Source organism: Rosa chinensis, chromosome 7, assembly GCF_002994745.2.
Source record: "Rosa chinensis cultivar Old Blush chromosome 7, RchiOBHm-V2, whole genome shotgun sequence".
Classification (NCBI taxonomy): Eukaryota; Viridiplantae; Streptophyta; class Magnoliopsida; order Rosales; family Rosaceae; genus Rosa; species Rosa chinensis.
In genome coordinates, this window is record NC_037094.1 from 24,895,608 (window position 1) to 24,920,448 (window position 24,841).

The 24,841-nt window shown below is 39.6% G+C and overlaps 3 protein-coding genes across 5 annotated transcripts; 1 reads left to right on the forward strand and 2 right to left on the reverse strand.

Annotated features, from left to right (window-relative positions):
* The first annotated feature begins 1,552 nt into the window (after positions 1-1,552).
* Positions 1,553-2,947, forward strand: LOC112178615 (uncharacterized mitochondrial protein AtMg00810). 2 transcript variants are annotated; one of them, XM_040512131.1, is made up of 2 exons: positions 1,553-2,050; positions 2,201-2,947. In XM_040512131.1, the coding sequence occupies exons 1-2, from the start codon at positions 1,594-1,596 to the stop codon at positions 2,752-2,754; spliced, it is 1,011 nt and encodes a 336-aa protein (XP_040368065.1). In that variant the 5' UTR covers positions 1,553-1,593; the 3' UTR covers positions 2,755-2,947. The 2 variants fall into 2 exon arrangements, with proteins under 2 accessions (XP_040368065.1, XP_024172554.1); XM_024316786.2 differs by having other exon boundaries at positions 1,553-2,947.
* Positions 2,948-12,492: 9,545 nt separating this feature from the next.
* Positions 12,493-13,555, reverse strand: LOC121048964 (putative receptor like protein 25). 2 transcript variants are annotated; one of them, XM_040512133.1, is made up of 3 exons: positions 13,319-13,555; positions 13,086-13,246; positions 12,493-12,686 (listed from the first exon to the last, which is right to left on the reverse strand). In XM_040512133.1, exons 1-3 carry the CDS (start codon positions 13,434-13,436, stop codon positions 12,645-12,647), a joined length of 321 nt encoding a protein of 106 aa, XP_040368067.1. In that variant the 5' UTR covers positions 13,437-13,555; the 3' UTR covers positions 12,493-12,644. The 2 variants fall into 2 exon arrangements, with proteins under 2 accessions (XP_040368067.1, XP_040368066.1); XM_040512132.1 differs by having other exon boundaries at positions 13,086-13,555.
* A 233-nt stretch (positions 13,556-13,788) lies between these two features.
* On the reverse strand, positions 13,789-15,830 carry LOC112178609 (receptor-like protein EIX2). The gene is made up of 2 exons (XM_040511395.1): positions 13,936-15,830; positions 13,789-13,834 (listed from the first exon to the last, which is right to left on the reverse strand). Exons 1-2 carry the CDS (start codon positions 15,828-15,830, stop codon positions 13,789-13,791), a joined length of 1,941 nt encoding a protein of 646 aa, XP_040367329.1.
* Positions 15,831-24,841: the final 9,011 nt, after the last annotated feature.

The following is a 24,841-nucleotide window of genomic DNA, read 5'->3' on the forward strand; positions in this document are numbered from 1 at the left end:
ATGATTTCACCCGATTTACTTGGGTTTTCTTAATGCGGCACAAAGATGAAACACAACCACTTTTGAAGCGTTTTTTTTGCTCACATTCTCACTCAATTTGACTCTCGCATTAAAACTTTCCGAAGTGACAATGGTAGTGAATTTATTTCACTTAGCTCTTTTTTTCAAGATAATGGCGTTATTTTCCAACATTCTTGTGTTTACACGCCTCAACAAAATGGGGTTGTGGAGCGCAAGCATCGCCATATTATCCAGGTGGCTCGTGCTTTAAAATTTCAGGCTCATCTTCCTCCACAATTTTGGGGGGAGTGTGTTCTCACAGCCGTCCACATAATCAATCGATTGCCCTCTCCCATCCTTTCTTGCAAAACTCCTTTCGAGCTTCTTTACTCAAAACCACCTTCTTTTTCTCATCTTCGGGTTTTTGGATGCTTAGCTTATGCCACAAATGTGCACCCTACTCATAAATTTGATACCCGAGCAATTTCTTCCATTTTCATTGGTTACTCGGTGGGCTGAAAAGCCTTCAAACTGTTTAACTTAACGACTAAAAAAGTTTTTACCAGTCGAGATGTTAGATTTCATGAAGATGTGTTTCCTTATGCCTCCACTCAGCCCACTCTTCCTTCTGCCCCGTTGGCCCATGACCCAGGCCCAATTCCACTTCTCCCTACTTCCCTCGACACCGATTTTGACTCCCAGGTCCCTCCCACGCGTCCTTCTTCTTCTCGTCCTTCCTGTCCTGCCATAGACGCCGATCTTGGCTCTTCCTCTTTACCGCCTCCACCTCCGCCTCCTCCTCCTCCCATCCGTCAGTATTCCCGGCGACCTAAGCCGCCTGCCCCACCACCCCTTGTCCCACCTCCTTCGTCCTTCTCCACCCCTGTTCCTACCCCCCTGTCGTCCCCGGTGCCAGGATGGTCCCCATCCCCACCATCTTCTCCGTCTCCTCCTCCCTCACCTCCACCCGCAGCTATTTCCGACCCGCCTCCTCCCGGCCCACCACCGATCCGTCGCTCCACCCGCTCCACTGCGCCGCCTGCTCGGTTCGCCGATATCGACTTCTCCAAGCCTCAATCCAATGCTTGCACTTACCAATCGCCCTCCTTCCCGCCAGGTCCTTCCAAAGGTACGCGGTATCCATTGGCAAATTATGTCTCTTATCATCGTTACACTCCTGCCTACTCCTCTTTTGTGGCTCAGCTCAGTGCCGTCTGTGAACCGACCTCTTATTCTGAGGCGGTTACTGTTCCGGAATGGAGGGATGCCATGCGTTCTGAATTGGAGGCCTTGCAGGCCAACGGTACCTGGACCCTTACCATGTTGCCCCCTGGGAAGATCCCTATTGGTTGTAGGTGGGTTTACAAGGTCAAGCACAAGTCTGATGGTTCGATTGAATGATACAAGGCCAGGTTGGTGGCCAAAGGCTTCACACAGTTAGCAGGTATTGACTATCAGGACACCTTCTCTCCTACTGCTAAAATTGTTACAGTCCGTTGTCTCCTTGCTTTCGCTGCGTCTCGTGGTTGGTCCCTTTATCAACTCGATGTCAACAATGCCTTTCTCCATGGCAACCTGGATGAAGAAATTTATATGTCTCCACCGCCTGGGCTCCGGAGACAGGGGGAGGAGCATTTGGTTTGTCGGTTGCATAAATCCTTGTACGGTCTGAAACAGGCTTCAAGGCAGTGGTTTTCTAGATTTTCAGAAGTTATTCGGTCTGCTGGCTTTGTGCAATCTAGAGCAGACTACTCTCTTTTTACCAGGAGGCAAGGCAAGTCTTTTACAGTCTTATTGATATATGTTGATGATATATTAATTACTGGCAATGATCCTGTGAGTATAGCTGATGTCAAGAAATTTTTGCATAAAACATTCCGTTTGAAAGATCTTGGCAATTTAAAGTATTTTCTTGGCATTGAAGTGTCAGCATCTAAGAGAGGGATATTTATTTGTCAGCGCAAGTATGCGTTAGAAATTATAAAAGATGCAGGATTATTGGGTGCTGCTCCTGTTGACACACCCATGGAACGTGGATTAAAGTTGTCAGATAAGATTGAGTTACTCAAAGATCCAGAGAAGTATAGGCGTTTGGTTGGAAGATTGATTTATCTCACAGTGTCAAGGCCGGACATTACATATCCTGTTCATATATTAAGCAGGTTTATGCATCAGCCTCGAAAAGCTCATTGGGAAACAGCTTTGCGAGTGGTACGCTACCTCAAGTCAGCTCCTGGTCAAGGCTTGTTCTTTTCCTCAAATAGTGATCTTCGGCTACGAGCTTTTTGTGACTCAGATTGGGCAGGATGTCCACTTACAAGAAGGTCTACTACAGGGTATTGTGTGTTCCTGGGGCCTTCTTTAATTTCATGGAAGTCAAAACGTCAGAAAACAGTCTCTCTTTCTTCAGCTGAAGCAGAGTATCGTGCTATGACAGGAGCTTGCTGTGAATTAACTTGGCTACGTTATTTGCTTCAAGACTTGGGGATTTTACACCAGGAAACGACATTGCTCTATTGTGACAACAAGGCTGCTTTACATATAGCAGCAAATCCAGTGTTTCATGAACGTACAAGGCATATAGAAATGGATTGTCACTATATCAGGGATAAGATTCAAGATGGTTCAGTGGAGACACAATTTGTGAGTTCTGGAAATCAACTGGCTGATGTTCTAACTAAAGCTCTTGGCAAGGAGGACTTCGAACTTATGATTCGCAAGTTGGGTGTGCAGGATATCCACTCTCCAACTTGAGGGGGAGTGTTGGAAAGTAGAGCAAAATTAGCATCTTGTATAGCTGTTAACATTTAACACATTCACTCTATATCATCACATTGATTCTATATTATTAGACATTAATAGGGCTAGAATAGCTTTCTTGTTTTGTATCCTAGAATCAAGCTGTGTTATTGTATATATGTGCTACAGATCAATAGAGCAATTATCTCTCCAGCAAATCTGTCTTTGTTGTTTTTCAGAAAGCTCAACGGTTGAAGCTATAACAGGCAGGCGTGCATCTTTCCCTGCAGATTCAAATCCAAGAACAAACAAAAGGAGTCAAAATAAGCTCCGGATTTGAGAAACAAAAGCGACTCCTTAACTCCGGTATTAGACCGTGCCTCCAAATCTTTACCTTTACCAAGAAGCATACCAGAATTGTACAAAGAGAAGGAGCAAAATTTGAAGGTTTTCTCATTCCAAGAGCTCAGGGATTCAACCAATGGCTTCAGCAGGTTGTAAAAGTTGGTGAAGGAGGCTTTCGGAGAGTGTATAAAGGAATAATCATGCCCAAAAATGGCCAGGGTAGTCCAATTTTGGTTGCCATAAAAAAGTTGAATCCACATAGCTTACAGGTTCCAATTCTTATCTTCATTACGGAACTTTAGCTGTTTGGTTAATTTTTCCATTTTTTCTGTCTGTATTTCTTCCACTTGGATTTTCTCCATTACTACCTGGTTGGTTGGTTGGTTTTCTTAGTCTTGGATGTTGAATGATTGTGATGGTAGTATTGAATGGTATTATAATCTGATTTGAAAGTGTTGTTATATTGGATAGTGAATTATATTAGTTTGTTTTTGGGGTTGGTTTATTCCTAAAGAATAGTTATATATCTTCATGTTATGACTATACTTCTAGTAGTGACCCTGTTCTGCATTTGTTAATAAACATATGGTTTTTAATTGATTAGTACATGTGGTTTGTTTAGTAGATTTATTGGGTCTCTGTGATTTAATATACATGTTAATAACTTTTTTTTTGAGAAGAAACAGCTTTTTATTGAAAAAGCAAAATCGAGTTACAGGGATATGGACAAGGAGTCCGCTTTAAAGATCTAAAGAGGGCAGCTAGGGCTATAGTCCTAGCATCTCGTCTAATAATACTAATCAAGGCTTAGGGGCTTATACTACAGCTGCTTGCCAGTTAAGAATAATGGAAGAAAGATTATAATCCTTGAATTCCTTAGAAATAGAAACCCATAAGGATGCCCAGAACTTGACTCTCTCCCAAAATCCTTGAATTTGAGATAGGCGCATCCCATGAAGACTTTAGTAGTGAAGTGTCACAGACTCCCAAAATCCTCTAAAGAATCCAAGAAATGCACTATCGTTTTAAAATCCTAGGTTTCTGATACCATCAGTTTTCTCACTTCCATTGCCACTAGAGATAACTGGATCTTGAGTAGATCCATATTTGGGGGACTTCAAGTGTTAGCTGTGGTCTGCAAAGTCAAAATTTCCCAATAGATGCAGAGTAATAAAATCTCTGAAGTTTGAATTCTTCCTGACAAGTTGTAGTACGGTAAGTCCAAGGCACTAAGAAATTTCAAGCTCAAAATTTTTGTAGGATTCTACCGGATAGCTGTTTTTTGAAGAATCAAGAAACGCCATCATCTTCAAGTGACCAAAGTTGTTAGCACCCTTGCCTGTCAAGTAATTTCGAGAGAGCTGGAGAAGCACATTCCTTATGTTTGAAGGAAATGGTTGTAGTAAGTTATTAGATTTCAATTGAATTGTAATCAGGGTGCAGTTTTTTTTTATGATATATTGGAAATTTCTCGGGGATTTGATTCGCAGAGCGCTAGAATAAACTTTCCAATACTTGTTAGGCACTGAATTAGATATTCCAAAAATTGCAGAAATGAAGATAATGATGCTCCCTCTGCTCTAAATCCAATATAAAAAAGAAAAAGAAAAGAAAAGAAAAGAAAAGAATGGTATGCTTAATATTGAAATGTCGGATTCTCATCTGGACTCAGCCTGAAACACTAAGAGACGTGGATGATTACTATAGTGATCAAGTTAGATTGACATAAATGAAACTTCTGGAAAACAAGTTGAATAACACAAACATGATCAAGTTAGATTGGAATAGATACATTGAAATGCTTTGGAATGGAACAATATTTAATGAGTAGAGTTCTTCTATTAGAACCTCCAAATTTATTCACTTGACCTCTTTGCTTTTTACACCTCCTATCAAATTTTTAAATACTAAAATTACTCACTAAACCTCACTAAAGTTCCTCAAATAACCTCACTCATAAACAAATTATTATTTTTAAAATAAAAACTTTAGTCATTTCAATGATTTAATTACTCTATAAATCTTAACTACATATACATACCTTAATCAAACAACATGCATAAATTGCTTTTCCAATAAAATATAAAAAAAATCAAACACAAGGTATTGAGTTTCAAAAATTAATTTCTAATCAATAAGAAAATAACATGAACTATTTTGTGGTTTTTTTTTTTTTTTTTTTTTTTGTATTTTAGCTGTTAAAGAAAATGAAGAAATCATTTTTTTCTTAATGTTTATTTATTTTATCTACTTTTTGTATCTCATGATTAATTATTAAAAATATTTTTTTTAACTGCTACTTTTTTTTTTTTTTTTTTTACAAATATAATGGATAGATTTAGATTCAGGTCATAAATTATAATAGGATTTATTTTGTTTTCCCTAACCAATATGCGTTCAACATATATATCAACATACTGTTGTAGAGAAACTGAATTTGAGAGGAAATTGCTGTATATTCTCATTGATAATAGGGGTCTCTTTATATAGAGAATTACAATGTATAGAACCTCAATCATACAAGGAAAGTAATCGTACATTGAATAGGAATCTAGATCCTTCTAATTTAACCATATTACCACTAGGTCAAGTAACCTAGAGTTTGAGCTAAACACAAATTAGGGTTTACTTGAACACTCCCCCTTGTGTTGCCCAAACGCGGTGCTTCTCTCGTTGCCTCGTTAAAAACCTTGCCGAGTAACAAAAACCCAGTGGGACAAAAATAACCTTGGTCGAAGGGGAAAAAGAGCACAACACACCCTTCACGTTTCGGGGTGAACATGTAGACATCTCCCCCTGATGTCTGTGTCTCCCCCTGATGACTATGATCATGGGAGTTCAGATAATTTCCGCAAGCCAATTCTTGCCACATGTTTCTCGAACGTGGATTTGGGCAATGACTTAGTAAACAAGTCTACCACATTATCCTCAGATCGAACCTAGTTCACTTTGGTATTTGAGGAGAGTGTTGTTGCTGATTATGCTTGGTGTTGTCGCTTTTGATGTAGCCTTGCTTCATTTGTTCAAAACAAACAGCATTATCCTAAATGCTCGTAGGCTCATCTTGTGGTAGACTTCAAACCACAATTATTCGAACATGCGTGATTATGGATCCAATCCATAAACATTCACAAACCACTTCGTGAAGAGCAATAATCTCTGTATGGTTCGAAAATATAGCGATTGCGGTATGTTCTGTAGACCTCCAAGATATCACAGTCTTTTCCCATAGTGAACACTTAACCAGTTTGGGAGCGACCTTTGTGTGGGTCAGAGAGGTACCCAACATCAGCAAAACCTTCCAAAACACTTATATCGTTTTGGGATGGGGATAGAGAACGCAGGCCAGCGTTGGCGGCGTTTCTGGTGTGTGATGGGTCCTAATCCATCTTCTCTCTGTAGGGATAGAACAAGCCCATATCAATCGTACATCTCAAGTACTTAAAGATATCTTTTACACCAATCAAAATGGAGTCGCGTTGGCGCAGAGCTATACCTTAGCTAACAAGTTTACTACAAACGAGATGTCCGGTCTTGTGCATTGAGTTAAGTACAATAATGCGCCTATTGTACTCAAGTAAGGCACTTCTGCCTCTAGCACATCTTCGTCATCATCCTTCAGACGAAGAGGATCATTTTCAGGATCAAGACTACGGACGATCATGGGGGTGCTTGAAGGTTTGATCTTGTCAAAATGCCTAAGCATCTATCGACACGATGCTCAAGTTCCAAACTGAGACATAATCGTGTTCTTCCATAATCCTTCATCTCAAAATCAGATTTCAAGTGTTCAGCGGTTTCCCTTAACTCTTTCAGGGCTTCTAATGAAGATCATGTCCAACATGAACCGCGATGGAATCCGAAACTTGTTATGGAAACACATGGGCATATCTCTTCCCAATCAAGTAGTCATTTTAGCGAGCGTTTCAACCTCTTTGTAAACGCTCTCCGTAGTCTAGAGCCACTTGACTTGGGTAAATGAAGTTCACCATGAACCTTCATGTATATTACGTATCTAGATCCCTATAGAGATATATACTGACCACATTTGTAAGCTGCATGTTCAGTTATTCGGAAACTACCAAACTGACAGGGTAGTGGAGTGCAATGACATCCATTACGAGAGAATATGTCTCATCGTAGTCGATTCCAGGGCATTTTATGAGAAGCCTTGCGCCATAAGGCGAGATTACCATCTCTTTTTCTCACTACGCTTTCTAATGAAGACCCATTTGTCAACAGGTTTTATGTTAGGAGGTGTTAGAATCACTAGCTTAAAAACCTTCCTCTTTGTCAGAGAATCCATCTTAACCTGGATCGCATCTTTCCATTTAGGCCAAAACTCTCTACGTTGGCATTCATTCATCAACGGAGTGTGGTTTGATATCATTTGACTCAACAAACTCATACGCAACGAAATGCGCAACTACATCATCAATTATGATGGAGTTTCTATCACACGTCTCATGTACTAGTGTAAGTTTCATAGAGCTCCATATTCTCCGGAATAGGTTCTGACGTTGAGGCGTCCCCCAATGATAACCCTAACCCAGAAGATTCTCATGAGACGGATTTTGAGTCTTGATGATCAAAGGATTGGAATGTGCCAAAGTGTCCTTCGAACCTACGGGCCTCCCACGCATCCTAGCTGGGGCCATGGCCTGTAAAGAGAGTGGCACTTTGGCGTTGGCGCCATGCCTACCTCCGTGTAGGGTGCCGCTACGTCCTCTCGTAGGGACGTCCTTCCTTGCAGGCTTGTTTGCAGCATATTTGTGTGATCTCGTCACTTTAACAGGGATCGAGATGAGACATAGTGGGGACAGGCCACGACAATTCCTGTCGTTCCTGCTGAACATCCGTGTTCTTATCTCCCCCTAACGACGGGAAGACTGTCTCATCAAAGTGACAACCCGCAAATCTAGCGGTAATGAGATCGCCTTGCAAAGGCATTAAGTGGCGGACGATTGTTGGAGTCTCAAATCCAACGTAGTTGCCCATTCGTCTGTAAGGACCCATCATAGAGCGTTGTGGCGGCGTAATTGGAACATAAATGGCTCACTCAAATATGCGTAAGTACGATACTTGTACCCAGTCACTAGCTGTAACGCAGAGGTACATTGAGTGGCGGTGGGTCGTAGACGAATTAGCATAGCTGCATGCGATATTGCATCACCCCAAGCGGATAGAAGGAGATTGGTGCGCATTACCAATGTCCGGACTATCATCGTAGTCGTTTCCGCAAGACCATTTGGGTGTGTACATAGGAATATGATGTCCAACATCAGTCCCATTGCAATATCCATCGAAAGTCTTTCGATGTAAACTCTCTAGCATAGTCAAATCCAATTTACTGAATAGGATGATCTGGGGAGTGAGCCTGTTGTCATATGATATGTGCTAGGAGTGGAGCATAAGCAGCATTTATAGGTGGACAATGGCACAACACGTGACCAGCGTGTTTGTGTGTCAACCAATATCATGAAATATTTAAGCATCCGCAAGTTGGTTGAATCAATCCACACAATCCCCATGGATTCAATGTAAGAACAGAATGAGTATGTTCATTTCCTTTGCATAGGACGGTCTTAGTCATAATTTCCCTAAGGAACGGGCTTTGTAAAATGAGCGAGAGGCTTTAGAAGAAACCAATGACTATTTTGGTTAGGTCTGAGCGTCTGAAACGCTATTTGAAGCAAGTTGGTGATTGCAGCATCACCTGGGGCGCCATCACCATGATGGACGCTATCCATGGCGTTATGGATAGGGACTGCACCAGCCCTAGGCTGGTGGTGGACGGAGGCGGTGCCCTAGGCAGCTGCGTCGGTCACACTTAGTCCAGAAATCAACTTTTGATTCATGCTTTGTTTCGCTCGAAAGAAATGATGTCCATGTGAAGTCTTTAGTAGACGGATCATCATATCATGACCAAGATGACCTATCCTATCGTGACAAAGCCAATATGTGTCTAAATCCAAGAGATCATCTATCGTAACTTTATTGGATTTAATAGCTCGAATAGTGACATAAAGTCCACTAGAGAGACACATAAACTTCTATAAGATGCGCCTTTATTCGCAATCATTAGAGGTATTGCAAAGGAACTCATTTCCGTTCTCTACATGCGTTTTCGCATGAAATCCGTTGGCTACTCATATGTGCGATTTTCCCTAGGAGCGTAGAGAGTTTTTGCGACAGTAATCAAGGTGCCCTTTTGGCAAAGGGAACTTGGGATATTCCATGTCCTTGAATTAATATTGATGGCCCAGCCATCGTAGTCACAAAGTCATATGCTCATAATCAAAATGGAGTCATAATGAAAAGAACTCGAAATTTTATTCATAAGCCAACAGAGTTACATCATTGTCTCTTTGACCAAAGAAAATCTAATCCAAAATGCTAGCTAATGCAAAACAATGGTAGTCGTCTAACTTCTTTCGGTAATTCCAAAATAAATGTGACGAGGTGAGTAGAGAGATTTCGGTGGAGCAAGGCTCGCTTAAGTACCACTAATCTCAGAACCTTCCTAGACATCACACTTACTTTGGGTGAGCCTACTTTGAAGAAAGACCAAACCATTGGCATTTACTACAAAAATATATGGCAATTGCTTATTACATCTCTTGGAAAAATAAAGACTTAAACAAAATTGGCGATCTATTGATCCCAGCCAGATTTGTAGTCTTCAACCATTCACTCTAGATCATCTTTTTGATCTTCTTGTTCCAGATAGTAAGCTTCTCTTGCTTCACAATATGCTTTCTAGGTGGTGACAATTTCTTCACGAGCTCTACAAATGTGTGCCCAATGATCAGACACTCCACATCGAGAACATACATCTCTTTGCTCAAACTCCATTGATTGAGGCGCTTTGAAAGCGTCATTCAGATTGCTCTTAGTATTGGTGGCGCCACCAACATGGCCAGAGGCGTTGCCTCCCTCTCTCTTTCCACGTTGGCCTTTTCGGTTCCGTGTTCGCCTATTTTGGCTATTACCTTCCCAAGTAGAGCGATTATATGGACCAGAAAGTCCAGAAGTATCCCTAAGGATAGGGTTTCGCTCTTGGAGCCTTCTCTTAGGGGCGCGGCTATAATTGGATTTCTGAATATGCTCTATTTCCACGGATCTCGAATTATAGTTCTTCACAAGGATGTTGTCATGCTTTTCAGCGACATTCATAGCTCCAATGAGCTCATGAAACCTTGTGATCCTTCCTGCAATAACATCAATTCGATAGTTCTTAGCAACCATCAATGTAGAGACTGGGAAGGTAGAGAGAGTCTTCTCAATCAACATCGCATTTGTGATCTCTTTATCACAGAATTCCATTAAAGATTTAATGCGAAGTGCTTCCGAGTTGTAGTCAAGAACTGACTTTAAATCATACAAGCGGAGGCTATGCCATCTCACTTCTAGGTCAGGAAGCAGGGAGTCATGGACGTTGCCAAATCTTTCTTCGAGTGAGACCCACAGCCTTCTAGGGTCTTCTTCATTCATACACTCGTACTGGAGTGAATCATCCATATGACGAGTCATTAGGATGATGGCTTTTGCCTTATTTGCCTCTAAGGCTGCTCTATTTGTTTCCAAAGCTTGAGCTTGCTCAACAGTTAGCATGTCCTGGCTAGGCTCGAGAATCGTATCTAGGATTCCATCGGCCTTGAGATGTTGGCGGACATCACGAACCCACCTGTGATATTCAGAGCCAGTTGTTCCCAATGGAGCAAAGTCCAATTTGTTCAGGTTACTCATCTTGAAAGAGAACAAGAAAAAGGGTTAGTTTCGGAGAGGAAAAAGCTACCACGAAAACATATAAAATTTCTGAGCGTAGTCGCTTCCAAGAAATTAGGAATTTCTGAGCCTAATCGCTTCCAAGAAATTCAATTCTAAGAGGTATTGGATTAGATTGAAACAATGACGTAAGTGGTCGATCATAAATTCTCTACAAATTCTAAGTTTGGAGATCTCAACAAGCTCCAAGCTTGGAGTGAGCACGAACCCCCACAGTTCTGCTTAATTAGGTCTCCCTATGATGAAGAAAGGGAGGTAGAAGAAGGGAGTTTGCAAGTCCCCGAGAAAAAGAAGAGAAAAAGAATAAAAAACTTCAAAAACTGGAACTTTTAGTAAACCATGCCTCTTAGAATTGCAGAGCGTATTCGATCCTCGTTGTAGGATTGCAAACAAGCTTCAGTCCTAGGCGAATCAAACTTGTTGAAATTCGGAGCAAATTCGCTTCTAAATAGCTCCCACTCCAATTGGTGTACAGGTCTCAAAACGACTCCAATAGGGCTTAAATTTGGAGGTTAGATAGAATAGATAGAGGTGAACAACTTTGATGAAGTAAGAATTTTTATCTGAAGTTCTGAACTAGAAGTTTCGGGGCTTGCAAACTGACTGATATGCACAGGAACGAGCATGCTGAACAGCTCCCACCTCTAATGGTTTACATGTCTCAAAACGACTCCAATAGGGCTAAAATTTGGAGGTCAGATAGAAGAGACATATATGAACAATTTTGATGAAGAAAGTATTTTGATCAGAGGTTCCGAACAAGACGTTTCGGGCCGTGCAAGCAGGCTGATCTGCACAGGAACGAGCGTGCTGCTGTGCTGCAGGGGGCAGCAGGCGTGCCGCAATGCTGCAGGGGGCAGCAGGCTGCACACGGGTGCGCAAGGGCTGCAGGGGAAGCGTACGGCATGGCTAGCAAGGGCTAGGAGCTTGCGGCAGTTTTGGTGAGAAGAGTTTTCGGGTTTTTTTGTTTTTAGGGCTAGGGTTAGGGCTCGTGCTGATAACGTGTTGTAGAGAAACTGAAATTGAGAGGAAATTGCTGTCTATTCTCATTGATAACAGGGGCCTCTTTATATAGAGGATTACAATGTATAGAACCTCAATCATACAAGGAAATTAATCATACATTGAATAGGAATCTAGATCCTTCTAATTTAACCCTATTACCACTAGGTCAAGTAACCTAGAGTTTGGGCTAAACACAAATTAGGGTTTACTTGAACACATACATTTTTATGTCACATTATCTTAATCATATTTTTAATTCTTATTAAATATATATGAATATTTTAATGAGTATGTAGTGAAATTGAAAAATGAAAAATAGATAAGGAAAATAATAAAGAATACAATCTAATATTATTGAATTGGAAAGTCTACATAAAATAAATATAAATTTTTTTTTTTGTATAATTATTGTCCTTAATAGTAATTTTATAGTAGGTTATATATGTCATTTAATAATTCATCATAGAGTGAGGTCAAGTGAGTAGATTTGGAGGTCCCAATAGAAACACTCATATTTAATTGCAGCTAATTACTTTGAAATCAATCGAGAAAGCTAGGTTTAAATTACAAAAAGAAAGATTAGGAAGCTAAATAGAGGTCTTGTTGCATGGAATCAAAAGTTATACACTTATACTAGCTCATACTACATACAATCCATTATTCATACACATATCTCAAGAGAAACAAGCATAATATTTATTTCTTGCCGAAAGGGAAAGCAACGACATCTGAAAACCTTCAACATTAAGCCTTGAATTTTTCCACTTCTAGGAAATTAGGCTCATCATTTCCCTGAATGCCAGAATCTCCTAACATTATGTCAAAACAATTGACAGTCAAAAAACAATATTTCTAAAAGATTGAACAAATATTTTGTGTTTCCAAACGATTGTTATACTATAAATTTGAAGAGTTTAAGTATATCTAGCCAGAAATATAAACACTAGAAAAAATAAGTATTATGTAGCGTAGTTTACCATTTATCTTTGAAGTGTCCTCCGCACTTTTGCCTTGGTTTTGACATAAATCCAATCTTTTTTTTTTTTTTGAGAATAAACATAAATCCAATCTTTTGCATTGTCCAGGAATCTGAAATAAGCATATCTCCAAGAAGTCTTAAGTAGTAAACTGCCGCAGACCATCCAAAATCCAGTGACAAATCCCAGCACTACACTAATAAAGAATCCAAGGTTGAGACCATCACTAACCTGTTCTTTGTTATCAATTTTAGTTCCTCTCGCGATTCCATCATCTTGAACTGTTCCGTCTCCTGGACAACTTGGTGTCAACGGTGGTCCACAAAGTCCAAGATTTCCCATATATTGAGAAGCATTAAAACCCTGAAGTTGGGTGCCCGATGGAATTCTTCCTGACAAGTTGTTGTGTGATAAGTCCAAGACACTAAGAAAGTTTAAGCTCGCAAAACTTGTAGGAATTTTACCAGATATCTGATTTCTTGACAAATCAAGAGATTCCAACATCTTCATGTTACCAAAGTCTTCAGGAAGATTTCCCATCAATTTGTTTCTAGACAGGTTCAGAGAAATCAACTCTGTCATAGTTGCTATACTTGGCGGAATTTTCCCAATCAAATAGTTGCTTGAAATGTCAATGCTTCTTAAACCTATAAGATTGGGAAACTCAATTTCTATTCCTTTCCACACAAGTTCCACAATAACATTATAAACTCCCGAATCATCTGCCAAAGCGGTTATGTTATTGAAGCAATGTGGCAAGCCTCCTGAAATATTGTTGTAAGAGAGGTCCAAAACATGAATGGCAGCTAGATTGCACAGGGAGAAGGGTATGATTCTATTAAACTCATTTGACCGTAAGCGTAGAATCACCAAGTTTGTTAGGCTTTGGCCAATCCATGTTGGTATCTTTCCCGACAAGTTATTGTTGCCAAGGTCAACCATCAATAATCGGGTACAGTTCTCTAAAGAAGGCAATTCTCCTGAAAAGTTGTTATCATGTAAACGCAATACCGCAATTCCCTGTAGATTGCCTAACGACCTTGGTATTTTTCCAGATAATTTATTTTTTCCCAAATCCAACACTCGCAATTCTTGAAATTGCATCCAACAATTAGGAAGCTCCCCAGACAATAGGTTCTTAGAAATGTCAAGATGCGTTAAATATGGAGCCTGGGTTGCACAGAAGGAAGACAACGGCTCAGAAAACATGTTATTCGAGAGATACAACTCCGTGAGCATAGGAGAAAATGAGGGCAATGCGCCAGAAAATAGATTAGAAGACAAGTTAACATAACTCAAGCTTGTCGATGACAGATTCGGTAGTCTCCCATGGATTTGGTTCATAGAGAGATCTAATTGAGATAAGCCAGAAAATAGATCCCAAACCTTGATGGGTAATGATCCTGATAGTCCAGCATTAGAGAGATAAAGAGTCGTAAGATTTGTCTGCGTTAGAATCCACTTGGGAAAAGCTGGGCCCACCTTGCAAGAGGACATGTCTAACCAATCAGTAAGTCGAAATGGTGGATTCCAATCAGAGCTCAAGTTGATAGAGAAACAATTACCAGAAAGACTCAAATACTTTAAACGAGAGAGGTTCAAAAAGTGGGCTTCTGTTATGACACCACTCAAAGAATTCCCGGAGAGATATAATGTTTCAAGGCTAGAGAGTTGCCCGACACTCTCGGGTACAGAGCCATTTAGTTGATTAAAGGAAAGATATAACTCTCTTAACTTTGAAAAACTTGCCAAATCCGGCAACGACCCCCAAAACTGGTTATCACTCAAGCCCAAGGTATCAAGTGTGTTCTTAGCACAAGACAAGGTTTTAACAGAGTCCTCAATGTTTTCAGACAATTGGTTTGACATTAAGGTCAACGACTCTAAGCTGCATAAGTTTTGAAAGCCTTTTGGTAACCCACCTTCAAGTTGATTCTCATACAGATCTAGTGTTACTAAAGAAAGCATGCTTGTGAAGACATCTGGGATAGGACCTTTAAGATTGTTGGAAGAGAGACCAATATGGACAAAGTTGCTGCTGGTATTGGCTATCCAATAAAATATTGAAGAATTAAGAAAGTTCCCAGAGAGGTCAAGGAGTTGAAGAGAGGTGGAAGAATTAATAAAGGAAAGTGATCTTAGATTGACATCGGGAAGCTCACACCAAGATAACTGAAGCTCGGTCAGCGAAGTGAGCTTGCTTAAAGATTGTGGCCAATTCACAACCTTTGACAAATCTAGATATGACATGTTCAAGTATCTCAAGGAAGAAAGATGAGATAACCACTCAAGATTTTCAGGACTAACAACTTGGTTACGGTAAAGATCAAGAGTGTGCAAATTAGAGAGGTTTCCAAGTTGGGGAGGAACAGGTCCACTGAAATTAGCATCTGCAAGTTTGAGCTCTTTCAATTGACTCATAGAGCCAATGAATTTGGGAATCATCATTCCTTCAAAATCATTGGAGGAAAGATCAAGAGTGTGCAAATTAGAGAGGTTTCTAAGTTGGGGAGGAACAGGTCCGCTGAAATTAGCATCTGCAAGTTTGAGTTCTTTCAATTGACTCAAAGAGCCAATGAACTTGGGAATCATATTTTCTCCAAAATCAAAATAACTGAGGTCCAAGTAATTTAGATATCGCAATTCAAGTAGTGAAGGACTAATTTCACCACTTAAAGGAACTTCAGCAGAATAGAGATATGGATCATAATTAAAGGAGAAATCAAGGCTGGTAACATGACCTGTTTGGTTGTTGCATGCTATTCCTCTCCACTTGCAGCAATCTTTCTCACTTTTCCAAGAGGCAAGAGCATTGGACTTATCCACCAGGCCTTGTTTGAAGTGGAGAAGAGCATGCCTTTCACTCTCCAAGCACATGATGTTGTTTGAGCTTCCAACAGTTGAACAACAAATAGCAGAGGCAATGGCCAGGCACACAAGCCCAACCAAACAAGAATGCATAGACCCACCACTCATTATACTGAAAAACATGATTATGAAGATGATATGCCACCTGCAAAGTGAAGTATATATAGTTGAAGCAAAAGGATTTTGGAAACTACATATGTATAATCGTGGAAACAGCAATGGAGTTGCTTCATTGACTAACTTGATCGGCATAATTTGGAAATTGGTTTTTTCTTCATTGATTTTCTTTAGTCTCAGTCTCACAATATGATTGAGGATGACCCAGCACCACTCATATCATGTGGTTCGAATATGTTGTAGTTTTGTACAATCATTCTATGCTTCTCTCCTTTCTGAATGAATACTAGTTTTTGTGAATCAGGTACGGCTTCAAAGAGCTCGAAAGCTTAATCGAAGACCTTTGCCGCCAGAATCCCAATTCCGATCCTCATTCCTGACTTCATTGGGTACTTCCATTCTCTCTCTCACTCACTCGCTACCCACATAGTTATTTGTTTTCTAAAGAATTCTAATTGGGTTTGGTCGGTTGGGTTTAGTATTGTTACGGGTGAATGTAAAATTGATCCAAAACTAACATGGTTTCACTGTTAATGCCAAAAGCTGAGGACTTGGGTGAAATTACAAGACTTGAGTAAAATCCCAATGCTGTAACTCTAAGATGTAATTCTAATTCAGTTGAATTTTACTCATCAAGATGGTGTTCTGCTGTAAACCTAAGGACATGCTTCTTCCTTTTCCCTCATTATTGAAGTTTTGAGCTCACATTACAGGCTCAACAAGAAATTGGAATCATAGTATTCTTACAGTTGATAAAGATTAGTTTTAACTCTTTTTTTTAATTATTTTTTATTTTAACTTTTATTCTCTGAATCAGTCTTCGGTGGAATGATGTGGTGTTTGAACTTGGACAGTAGATGCTCTACTATCCCTCCATTTGGGGGCATGTTAATTAGTCTTTTACAGCTTTTATGTATTTGGCACTCTTCTCCACGTACTTGAAATTAAATGTGAATTGAAACAGCTGCATGAAATGTCAATTCAGAATGTGAATTCTTGTTCAAGTTTGAATTTTGATTCATGTATTAAGTAGGGTTCCCTTTCTAGATTGTGACTTATTCAGGTGTTTGGGTGCAGGTTCATGGCATCAGGTGGGCAGTGTGGAAGTCCCTTCATTTGTTAAAGCTTGAGAAAACATTGTCTTAAGGCCTTCCTGGAAAACTCCTTCGGCCATCTTCGGCTGTTTTCAGGTCATCTTACCTATCCTTGACAGCAGAATGTGTGTTCCTTAGGAGTTTAGATATTAACTTAAAAACCTTTATATGCTGACTTGCATTGAAGATACAGCTTTCTGTTGTGACGTAGTTGTTATTCAAGATGAATGAATTAGATACTGTATTTGGTGTTGATTATACTCTTTGGTGTTTCAAATTAGTGGAGAGCATTTTGTGAATTAATGTGTCAATATTACTTGTTGTGGATCATAGAGGCTTTGCCCTGCCAGTCATGATGATGAAATAAAAAGTATATCTCGGATTTTCCATGCAATGTTCTCTTTATTTTTCTGAAAGGCTAGTGTTATGTTTATGCTCTGGCCTCTAACCAACTCTCTTGTACAGAAATATGTAAACCTAGTGGCTAAGTGCATGATGATTTGTATCTGCCTATGGCCGGTTGTCATTTACTTTGGTTGTTTTATCAGTAGTCAGGAACTAATATGCTAAAACACTGAGAAAGGTATAATTTAGTTTAATTAAGCTACATCTGTATATGCATGAAGCCCTTTTTCTTTAGGGTAAAAATAGTAATAATGGAGGTATATTGAACATTACTACAAGTTAGTTTGTTGTTCATCAGCAAAAACAAGAAGTATTCTAGGGCACGTTTACTTACTTGGAATGGAATGGAATGTAATAGAATGATTACGGAGTAAAAACACTCCTGTGTTTACTAACACATAAAGGAATCGGAATGATTCCAGGAAAAAGAATTCATGTGATTACTAACACATGAAGGAATCGGAATTGGTGTAGGTCCCACCTATTTATCAGGAATCGATTCCTGAATATTCAGGAATTTGATTACGAATGGGGGAGATGAGTTTAGGAATCAATCCTCCGGAATCAATACCGATTCCTTTCTTCTCCCATTCCATTTGTCTCCGATTCATGATTGTTTTCCATTCCAAGTTAGTAAACGTGCCACTAATGTCTAGAAATTAGGGAGGTTTGAGCTCAGCGTAAAGAACGGGATGAACTGGTGGCTGTTAAAACTCAATTCAAGAAAGAGATGAGTGAAGTCAAAGAAACCAGTTTGATATAGATCTTTAGTGAGTTTTTGTGTGTTTCTATGAGCTGCAAGATATTTATACATCTCCAAAGTCCATCTGCCTGCACCCATTTTCATAGTCAATGATATGCTTGTGAGCTTGAAACAAAAGTCATCTTCATTTGGAGGTTGGCATAATGTTGTTTGAATTGTAATATTGAGCGGACAAATTGGATTAGTTATTTATTAGCCTTTCTCGTTCTTTCCTTCTATTTCACAAATTCCCTGGAATAATGGTTCATATTGTATTTGCTTTTGTTATCAGGTGGTAGGGACTAGGGACTCATGGATATGCTTCCCCAAGTATGTTGAAACACACCATCTTTTGATCCATAGTGACTTATGAGATCCTCACTGGAAGACGTGTCATAGAAAGACACTGACCAACTGTGGAGCAGAAGCTTCTTTATTGGGTTAGACAGTACTTGAGACCAGGATTCCTGAGAGACCAGTATTCTGTCCAAAATGGGTGTACGTTAATTATTTGAAGAAGTTATTTTAGCTCGTTTTCTGCCACAAATAAATAGTTTTTGAAGGTAATCCACACCATATAGTTGAAGCAAAAGGATTTTGGAGACTAGATGTATAAATGTGAAAATCACAATTGACTTGGTTTCAGTTCCAAGTCAAGTCGTCTTTAGAAATTGGCCGACTTGACTGATTTTGTAAAGGTAGTTATGGCTGATCTCGTCCGGATATCTAATGATGAAGGTAGTCAGTGTTACAAGATGACCCGAATGGATTTGTGGGCTATATTGTTGGGATACTTATCAAGTAGTTTGATAGGTTGCTAATGTTTTGTACGTTTTTTGACAGTGTGATACTTTTTCTTGAGGGGTGAAATCCACACTCCCTAATTTGTTATTCACTCTATTTTTCCTTCTTTGGTCAGAATTCTGAATTCTCATAAAAAGACAAAATTTAAGTTACAAAAAAAGAAAACATGGAGTATCGATTATAAAATAGGGAGTGTAGATTTCACTCTCATTTTTCTTTCGTTCGGTGTTTTGCCTCGCTTTGAGTTTTACCCCTATACAGTTTTAGTAAGGCCACTCTGACTCTTGTATGTTTCTCCTATTTTATGAACAAATAGTTAAAACTATTATGTCCACCTACCAATCTACGTTGCTCCACCATCGTAGACTTGGCATAAACAGCAGTAACAACACTACTAATTGAATCGAAAACAATTTGAAATGAAACCAGTTGATCTGTGATTGAAGAATTTGATTGAAAGAATTTGAGTGGAAGGATTGAGAGATGGCTTACAAAGACCAAAGATTAGGCCTAGACACCCCTCTGCCATTTGTACAGATTAGAACCAAGTTCAAAGAACGCCAAAAAGAAGCCAAATCCACAAAAGGCTTATTGTTTTCCAATGATTTTAATTTGGTTCTAACTAATTAGATGAATTCAGTCTTTTCCATGGACGTCAAATCTGAAAGAAAATACACCGAAAGTTTGATGATGACTTTGATGCACATCAATTCCACTTGGTTGACCTTGACTATAACCAAAATGAGTTGGACGTTCGTGTGTTTAAAGCAAACATATCTAGATATTGCAAAGCCAAACTTGTAGAAAGGAACATACATGCCTTCAGGATCAAGGGAAGAGTTCACTCTTTTCCATGGACGTCAAAGCTGAAAGAAAATACACCAAAACTTTGATGAAGGCCTTGACGCACATCAATTCCACTTGGTTGACCTTGACTATAACCAAAATGAGTTGGACGTTCGTGTGGAAATTTTGTACAAGTCAAACATATAGAGATATTGCAAAGCCAAACTTGTAGAAAGGAACATAGATGCCTTCAAGATCAAGATCGAGTATTAATTAGAAAGATTTTAGTCCACTAAAATTTGCGTATTCAATCGACTCAAATTAAGAACCGGTGAACTGGGGATTCAATCCATCAAAATATTTTAATTCTCAAATAATGTAGATGTTGCAATTCAAGTAGTCAAGGGCCGGTCACACCATGATGATACGACCTGTTTGGTATGTACTTAAAAAAGTTATTTCAACCTTGACAGAATGCATGGACATTCCATTTATGATATTAGACATGATGATTTGCTTTTGAGTAAAGAGCAAGGCATGTATTTAAGAGCTAAATATGTTTTTATCTTGATCGACTTCCCATTTGAACAATCATACCGTTGAATTGGGATATGAAGAAAAGTGCATCGGCATCCCATTTGTAGAAGAACCAACTTGAATTTACTGACTATTTTCAGCTATATTCTATAGCCAACAGAAAGGGTTCTAAACAAAAGCATGTAGTGCTGGGCACGGGCCGGGCCCAAAAAAAATTTGCAAAAACCAACCTAGACCCGAAGTAATCGGGTTGGGCCCAAAAAGGCATGTAACAAACTTTAGGACCGAGTTGGGCCCAGACCGAATTAAAACGGGCCGGTCCCTCGGTTTTTTTTCAGGCCCGAAAGACAGCATGAGAAACCTGCTAGTGCCTTTCTTTCATTCTTTCTGGGAAAAATTTTAAACTTCTTCAATTCTTCCATATCCAAATCTTATTCTATCATTCTATGCATGCAGAAAACTTGTATCATATTCAACATTCAACAATCAACAATGAATAAGTTCCAGGTCCCAAATTATAACAAAGCAGTTCACAACTTCACAGTTCAAAGTTCAAACACAGAATGACAGAATTTAACCAAGTTAACATAAACATCAATGTTCCAAACTTCCAAATTATCCAAGCTTCTGAGTTCTCACTTCAAGAAGCACTGAAGCTGCAACTTGATAGCCACGAATTCCAGATATCAGCTAGACGCCTAGACAGCTACCTTCAATTAGCTTTGATGGGCTGCTTCCCTGATAGAAAAAAAATTCAATACCAAACATCAACATTCAGCAACATTCAACAACTCAACTTTCAAATATGATAACCAATAGAATATAAAAGATAGACAGATCAACCTTGCTCTGAAACAGCAGCTTTCTTCTGTTTTTTGGTACCCTTTGGGGGCTTCGCTGCATTTTTTTCCTTTGCATATTCTGTGGATAATGGCAAAACAGTTAATACATGCATATTTAAATGACATTACAATTTACACAGCAGCTTAAACAAAAGAAAAAAAGACGCAAACTTGAAATGATAGTACCTACAGCTGACTCATAGAATTCCATCTCTTCTATTGTCGGATAGTATTAAGTGGAAGAGGCATCTTCTAATTTGATCCAATTCTGCAAGCATATCAATGCTTCAACAGATTTTGGAGTCAAGGAACTCCGATAGGGATCAATAACCCTCTTCCCCGTGCTAAAACAGCTTTCTGATGCCACTGTAGATACTTGAATGGCAAGAACATCCCTTGCAACAGCTTGAAGGTTTGGATATTTGGCACCATTGAGCTTCCACCACACCAAGATATTGAACTCAGCATTCTTTGGAGGCATCTCAATAGGATCTGACAGGTACCTATCCACCTCACTCTCGACAACCACTTCACAACTATCTTGGAGCTCCCTCTCCCAATCCGCAAGCATTTCAGCCATCTTTCCACTCACTGATTTCGATGCCGAGGAGCTGCAGCAATCACTTGGAGCAGCTTCTTTGTTGTTTTTTTTTTGGAAAGCAGTAGATGAGGCTACATACAAATCCGTCAAGCTTATCAAAAGCTCTTTGAGATGCCTGCTCTTCTCCTTCATAACACTCACATCAAAATTCAGCTGCTTCACCAACGTATACTCAAAGTTTCTAAGCTTGTACCGGGGATCCAGAACTAATGCCACTAGAAGGAGCTGATTTAGATCTTCAATGGCACCGAAGTACTTCTTGAACTTGGATTTCATTTTCACAGCCATACTAACCAAAATCTTCTCTGCCTCGTTGCCCTCGGCCGTGTCAGGGTTCACAAATAGAGCATCTATCTCTCCCTCTATAGCCACGATGTCATGAAATGCCCTATGGGCAGTTGGCTTTGTCGGTGCACTAATTCTGAGGGTTACATAATAGAATACCCTCAGAAATTGCACAAAGACTACTGCCCTCTCCCAATCACTTCCATCAGGTGGCCCAATCCTCTTCCTACGCTTCTTGCTCTTTACCTCACCTTGTACTAATTCATTGTCCTCATCAAACTCATCATCCTCATCGAAATAACTACTGAACTTTTGCTCCTCTTCTTCTGCCATCCTCTCAAAAGCCCTTCTTAATGCCAGGGCTGTATTTAACATCAAATACGTGTTGTTCCATCTGGTTGGAACATCAAGCACATATATTTTATTGCTTTCAAGCTTTTCGTTTTCTACACATACCCTAAAAGCATCCAACCTCGCCGGAGAACTCCTCACATACTTCACAACATTTCTTATTGCAGCCACTGACCTATCTAAAATGGTCAAACCTGATCTCACAATCAAGTTTAGAACATGAGCAAGGCACCTAACATGCAAATGACTGCCTCCCAAAACAGGGGGAATAGCCCAACCGCCCATCTTCCTCCTCAAGTAATCTATCGCTACCTTATTAGCCAATGCATTGTCTACACTCACTGTTAAAACCTTATCAATCTTCCACTGAACCAAACATGACTCTAAAAGTTTTCCTATGCTTGTGCCTTGGTGGTTGGGAATGACACAAAAGTTTAGGATTCTTTTGTGCATTCTCCAGCCATGATCAATAAAGTGTGTCGTCAAAACCATATAATTTACATTTTGAACCGATGTCCATGTATCGATTGTGAGTGAGACTCTGTGCTTGGCTAATTCTAACCTTAGTTTCTCTTTTTTTTTATCATACAATGCAAAAAACCTCTTAACAATTACCCGCCTAGAAGGAACCTTCCACATAGGCACAGCCACTTCACAGAAGTTTTTAAATCCATCTTTCTCGACATGAGAAAACGGAAGCTCATCCATGATAATCATCTTACAACAAGCAGTGTCACAAGCATCAGGGGACCATTTCCTCATAGCTAAAGATGCATCTTTTGTTTGATCACTACCTAAAACAGTTTGTTCTAAGTCTAACCTACAAGGATACTTTTTACATACTTTCTCAATGTGCCTACTAAGTGTACTAGTGCCATTAAAACTAGAATCAACAGCAAAATCACTCAAGCAATAATTACACTTAGCTCGTAATTCATGGCCAACCTGCTTCTGCTTTCCATCTACTTTCTCGTACAGGGGCTTCTCATACTTCTCGAAGTGCTTCCAGACCCAACTCCTGAGGTTGGTTTCAATGGCTGCACTGGCTTCTTGACTTTCTTCTCTGCCCTCTTTCTCTTGTTCACTTCGGTTAGAGGCTGCTGTTCTTGTTTCTCTTCAGATGTTGGCACAATTTCTTTCCCCAACCTCAAATCATTAGTGGCCATAGTCAGCTGCTGATAGAGATTTGGAGAAATCGGTAGTTAATAATCACAATTTGGATTAACACTAGCAATATGCATATAAACCACAAACAAAAGCTTGATATTTCGGTGAAAACTCCAAACGGAAGCTTCAAATCTATCAGAGAACAAGAAGCAGCAGTACAAGAAGCATGCAATATGGAATACCTGTTTGATGCCCTTTAGAATAGCTTGAACTGTAAGTGATTTATGGAATTCTGGTTATGCTCTTCAGCTTTTGTAGAAGTAGATCTGTAGATCTCTAAAGAGGACTGAACGGATTTGATCATGAAACCGTTTCTTCTGCAAGTAAGCAAACAAGGTGAGAATCTTTCTTCTATAAATGAAAGCAAAAATAACCAAATAAAGATGAGATTGATTGAAGCTACAGAGTACAGACCCTCTAAGTGAGAAGAAGAAGAAGAAGAAAAGGAGGTTGAGAACTGAAAAGTGAAAACGAGGCTGCGATGAGATTTAGAAAGAATGAGGGATTGAGATGCTGCGATGAGAGAGTTGTTCATAGCATTTCTGGAATCGGGAATCTTTTTACTTGGGTTTGATCAGATCGGGACTGGGGAGTGAGAGAGAGAGAGAGAGGCTGTGACTGAGTTGTGAGACAGGCTAGGGTTTGATCGAGATATCGAATTGGGATAGACAGTGCGTTTAGCCTAAACTTGGCTTCATAATCCCCTACTGCAACTCTATGGTAAGCTTGATTTTGGACGAGTAATATGCGGACATATGTCGAAGTACCAATGATATCAGGCCTTAGGGTTTTTTTTTTTCCTCACATTCTCAGGCTCGGGCCCGGACCGTTTAATAATGGAATCAGGCCGGGCTTTCAATAACTTTCAAAATTTTTTTTAAAAAGCCCGAACCTTTCCGGGTCGGGTTTCGGTTTTCCGGTCTATTTGCCCAGCCCTAAAAGCATGACACCAAAAACTCTCTTCGGCATTTCATCAAACGCCTTGTGGGCGTCCTTCACAATGACCCCAAAAAGTGAGGTTGAGTAAAACTCATTTTGGGTCTGAGAAGATTTAATTGAATTTAGATTCTCAGACCCAAATAAGGGTTTGAGATTCTCTCAATTGGCAAGTTCTTGGGTTTTGCTCCGAGCTGCAATCAAGATCAAAGGTATGCTTCTTTCCTCTTTTTATACAAAATCACAGTCAGAGAGGTGCTCGATTACTGGATTTGTGGGACTATGAACAAGCTATTCATTGGATCTTTTAGGAACCAAACATTAGCTATTTGCATAAAATGCTCCAAGAAATTCTTTTGGCCAATGTCTCATGCATTCTACTTCTTTGAATAGATGGAGCTTTATTTGCATGCTTAATCTGTTTTTGAGTGTCAAAAGTTGATCTGAGATGA

Coding starts and splice junctions, on each gene's coding strand:
- LOC112178615 (XM_024316786.2), top strand. CDS start 1,594: ATGTCTCCACCGCCTGGGCTCCGGAGACAGGGGGAGGAGCATTTGGTT.
- LOC121048964 (XM_040512132.1), bottom strand. CDS start 13,436: ATGACAGAGTTGATTTCTCTGAACCTGTCTAGAAACAAATTGATGGGA. Junction 12,687..13,085: donor AAATTGATAACAAAGAACAG/GTTAGTGATGGT, acceptor ACATAATGTTAG/GAGATTCTGGCATTCAGGGA.
- LOC112178609 (XM_040511395.1), bottom strand. CDS start 15,830: ATGAGTGGTGGGTCTATGCATTCTTGTTTGGTTGGGCTTGTGTGCCTG. Junction 13,835..13,935: donor CAATTTCAAGAATTGCGAGT/GTTGGATTTGGG, acceptor ACAACTTTTCAG/GAGAATTGCCTTCTTTAGAG.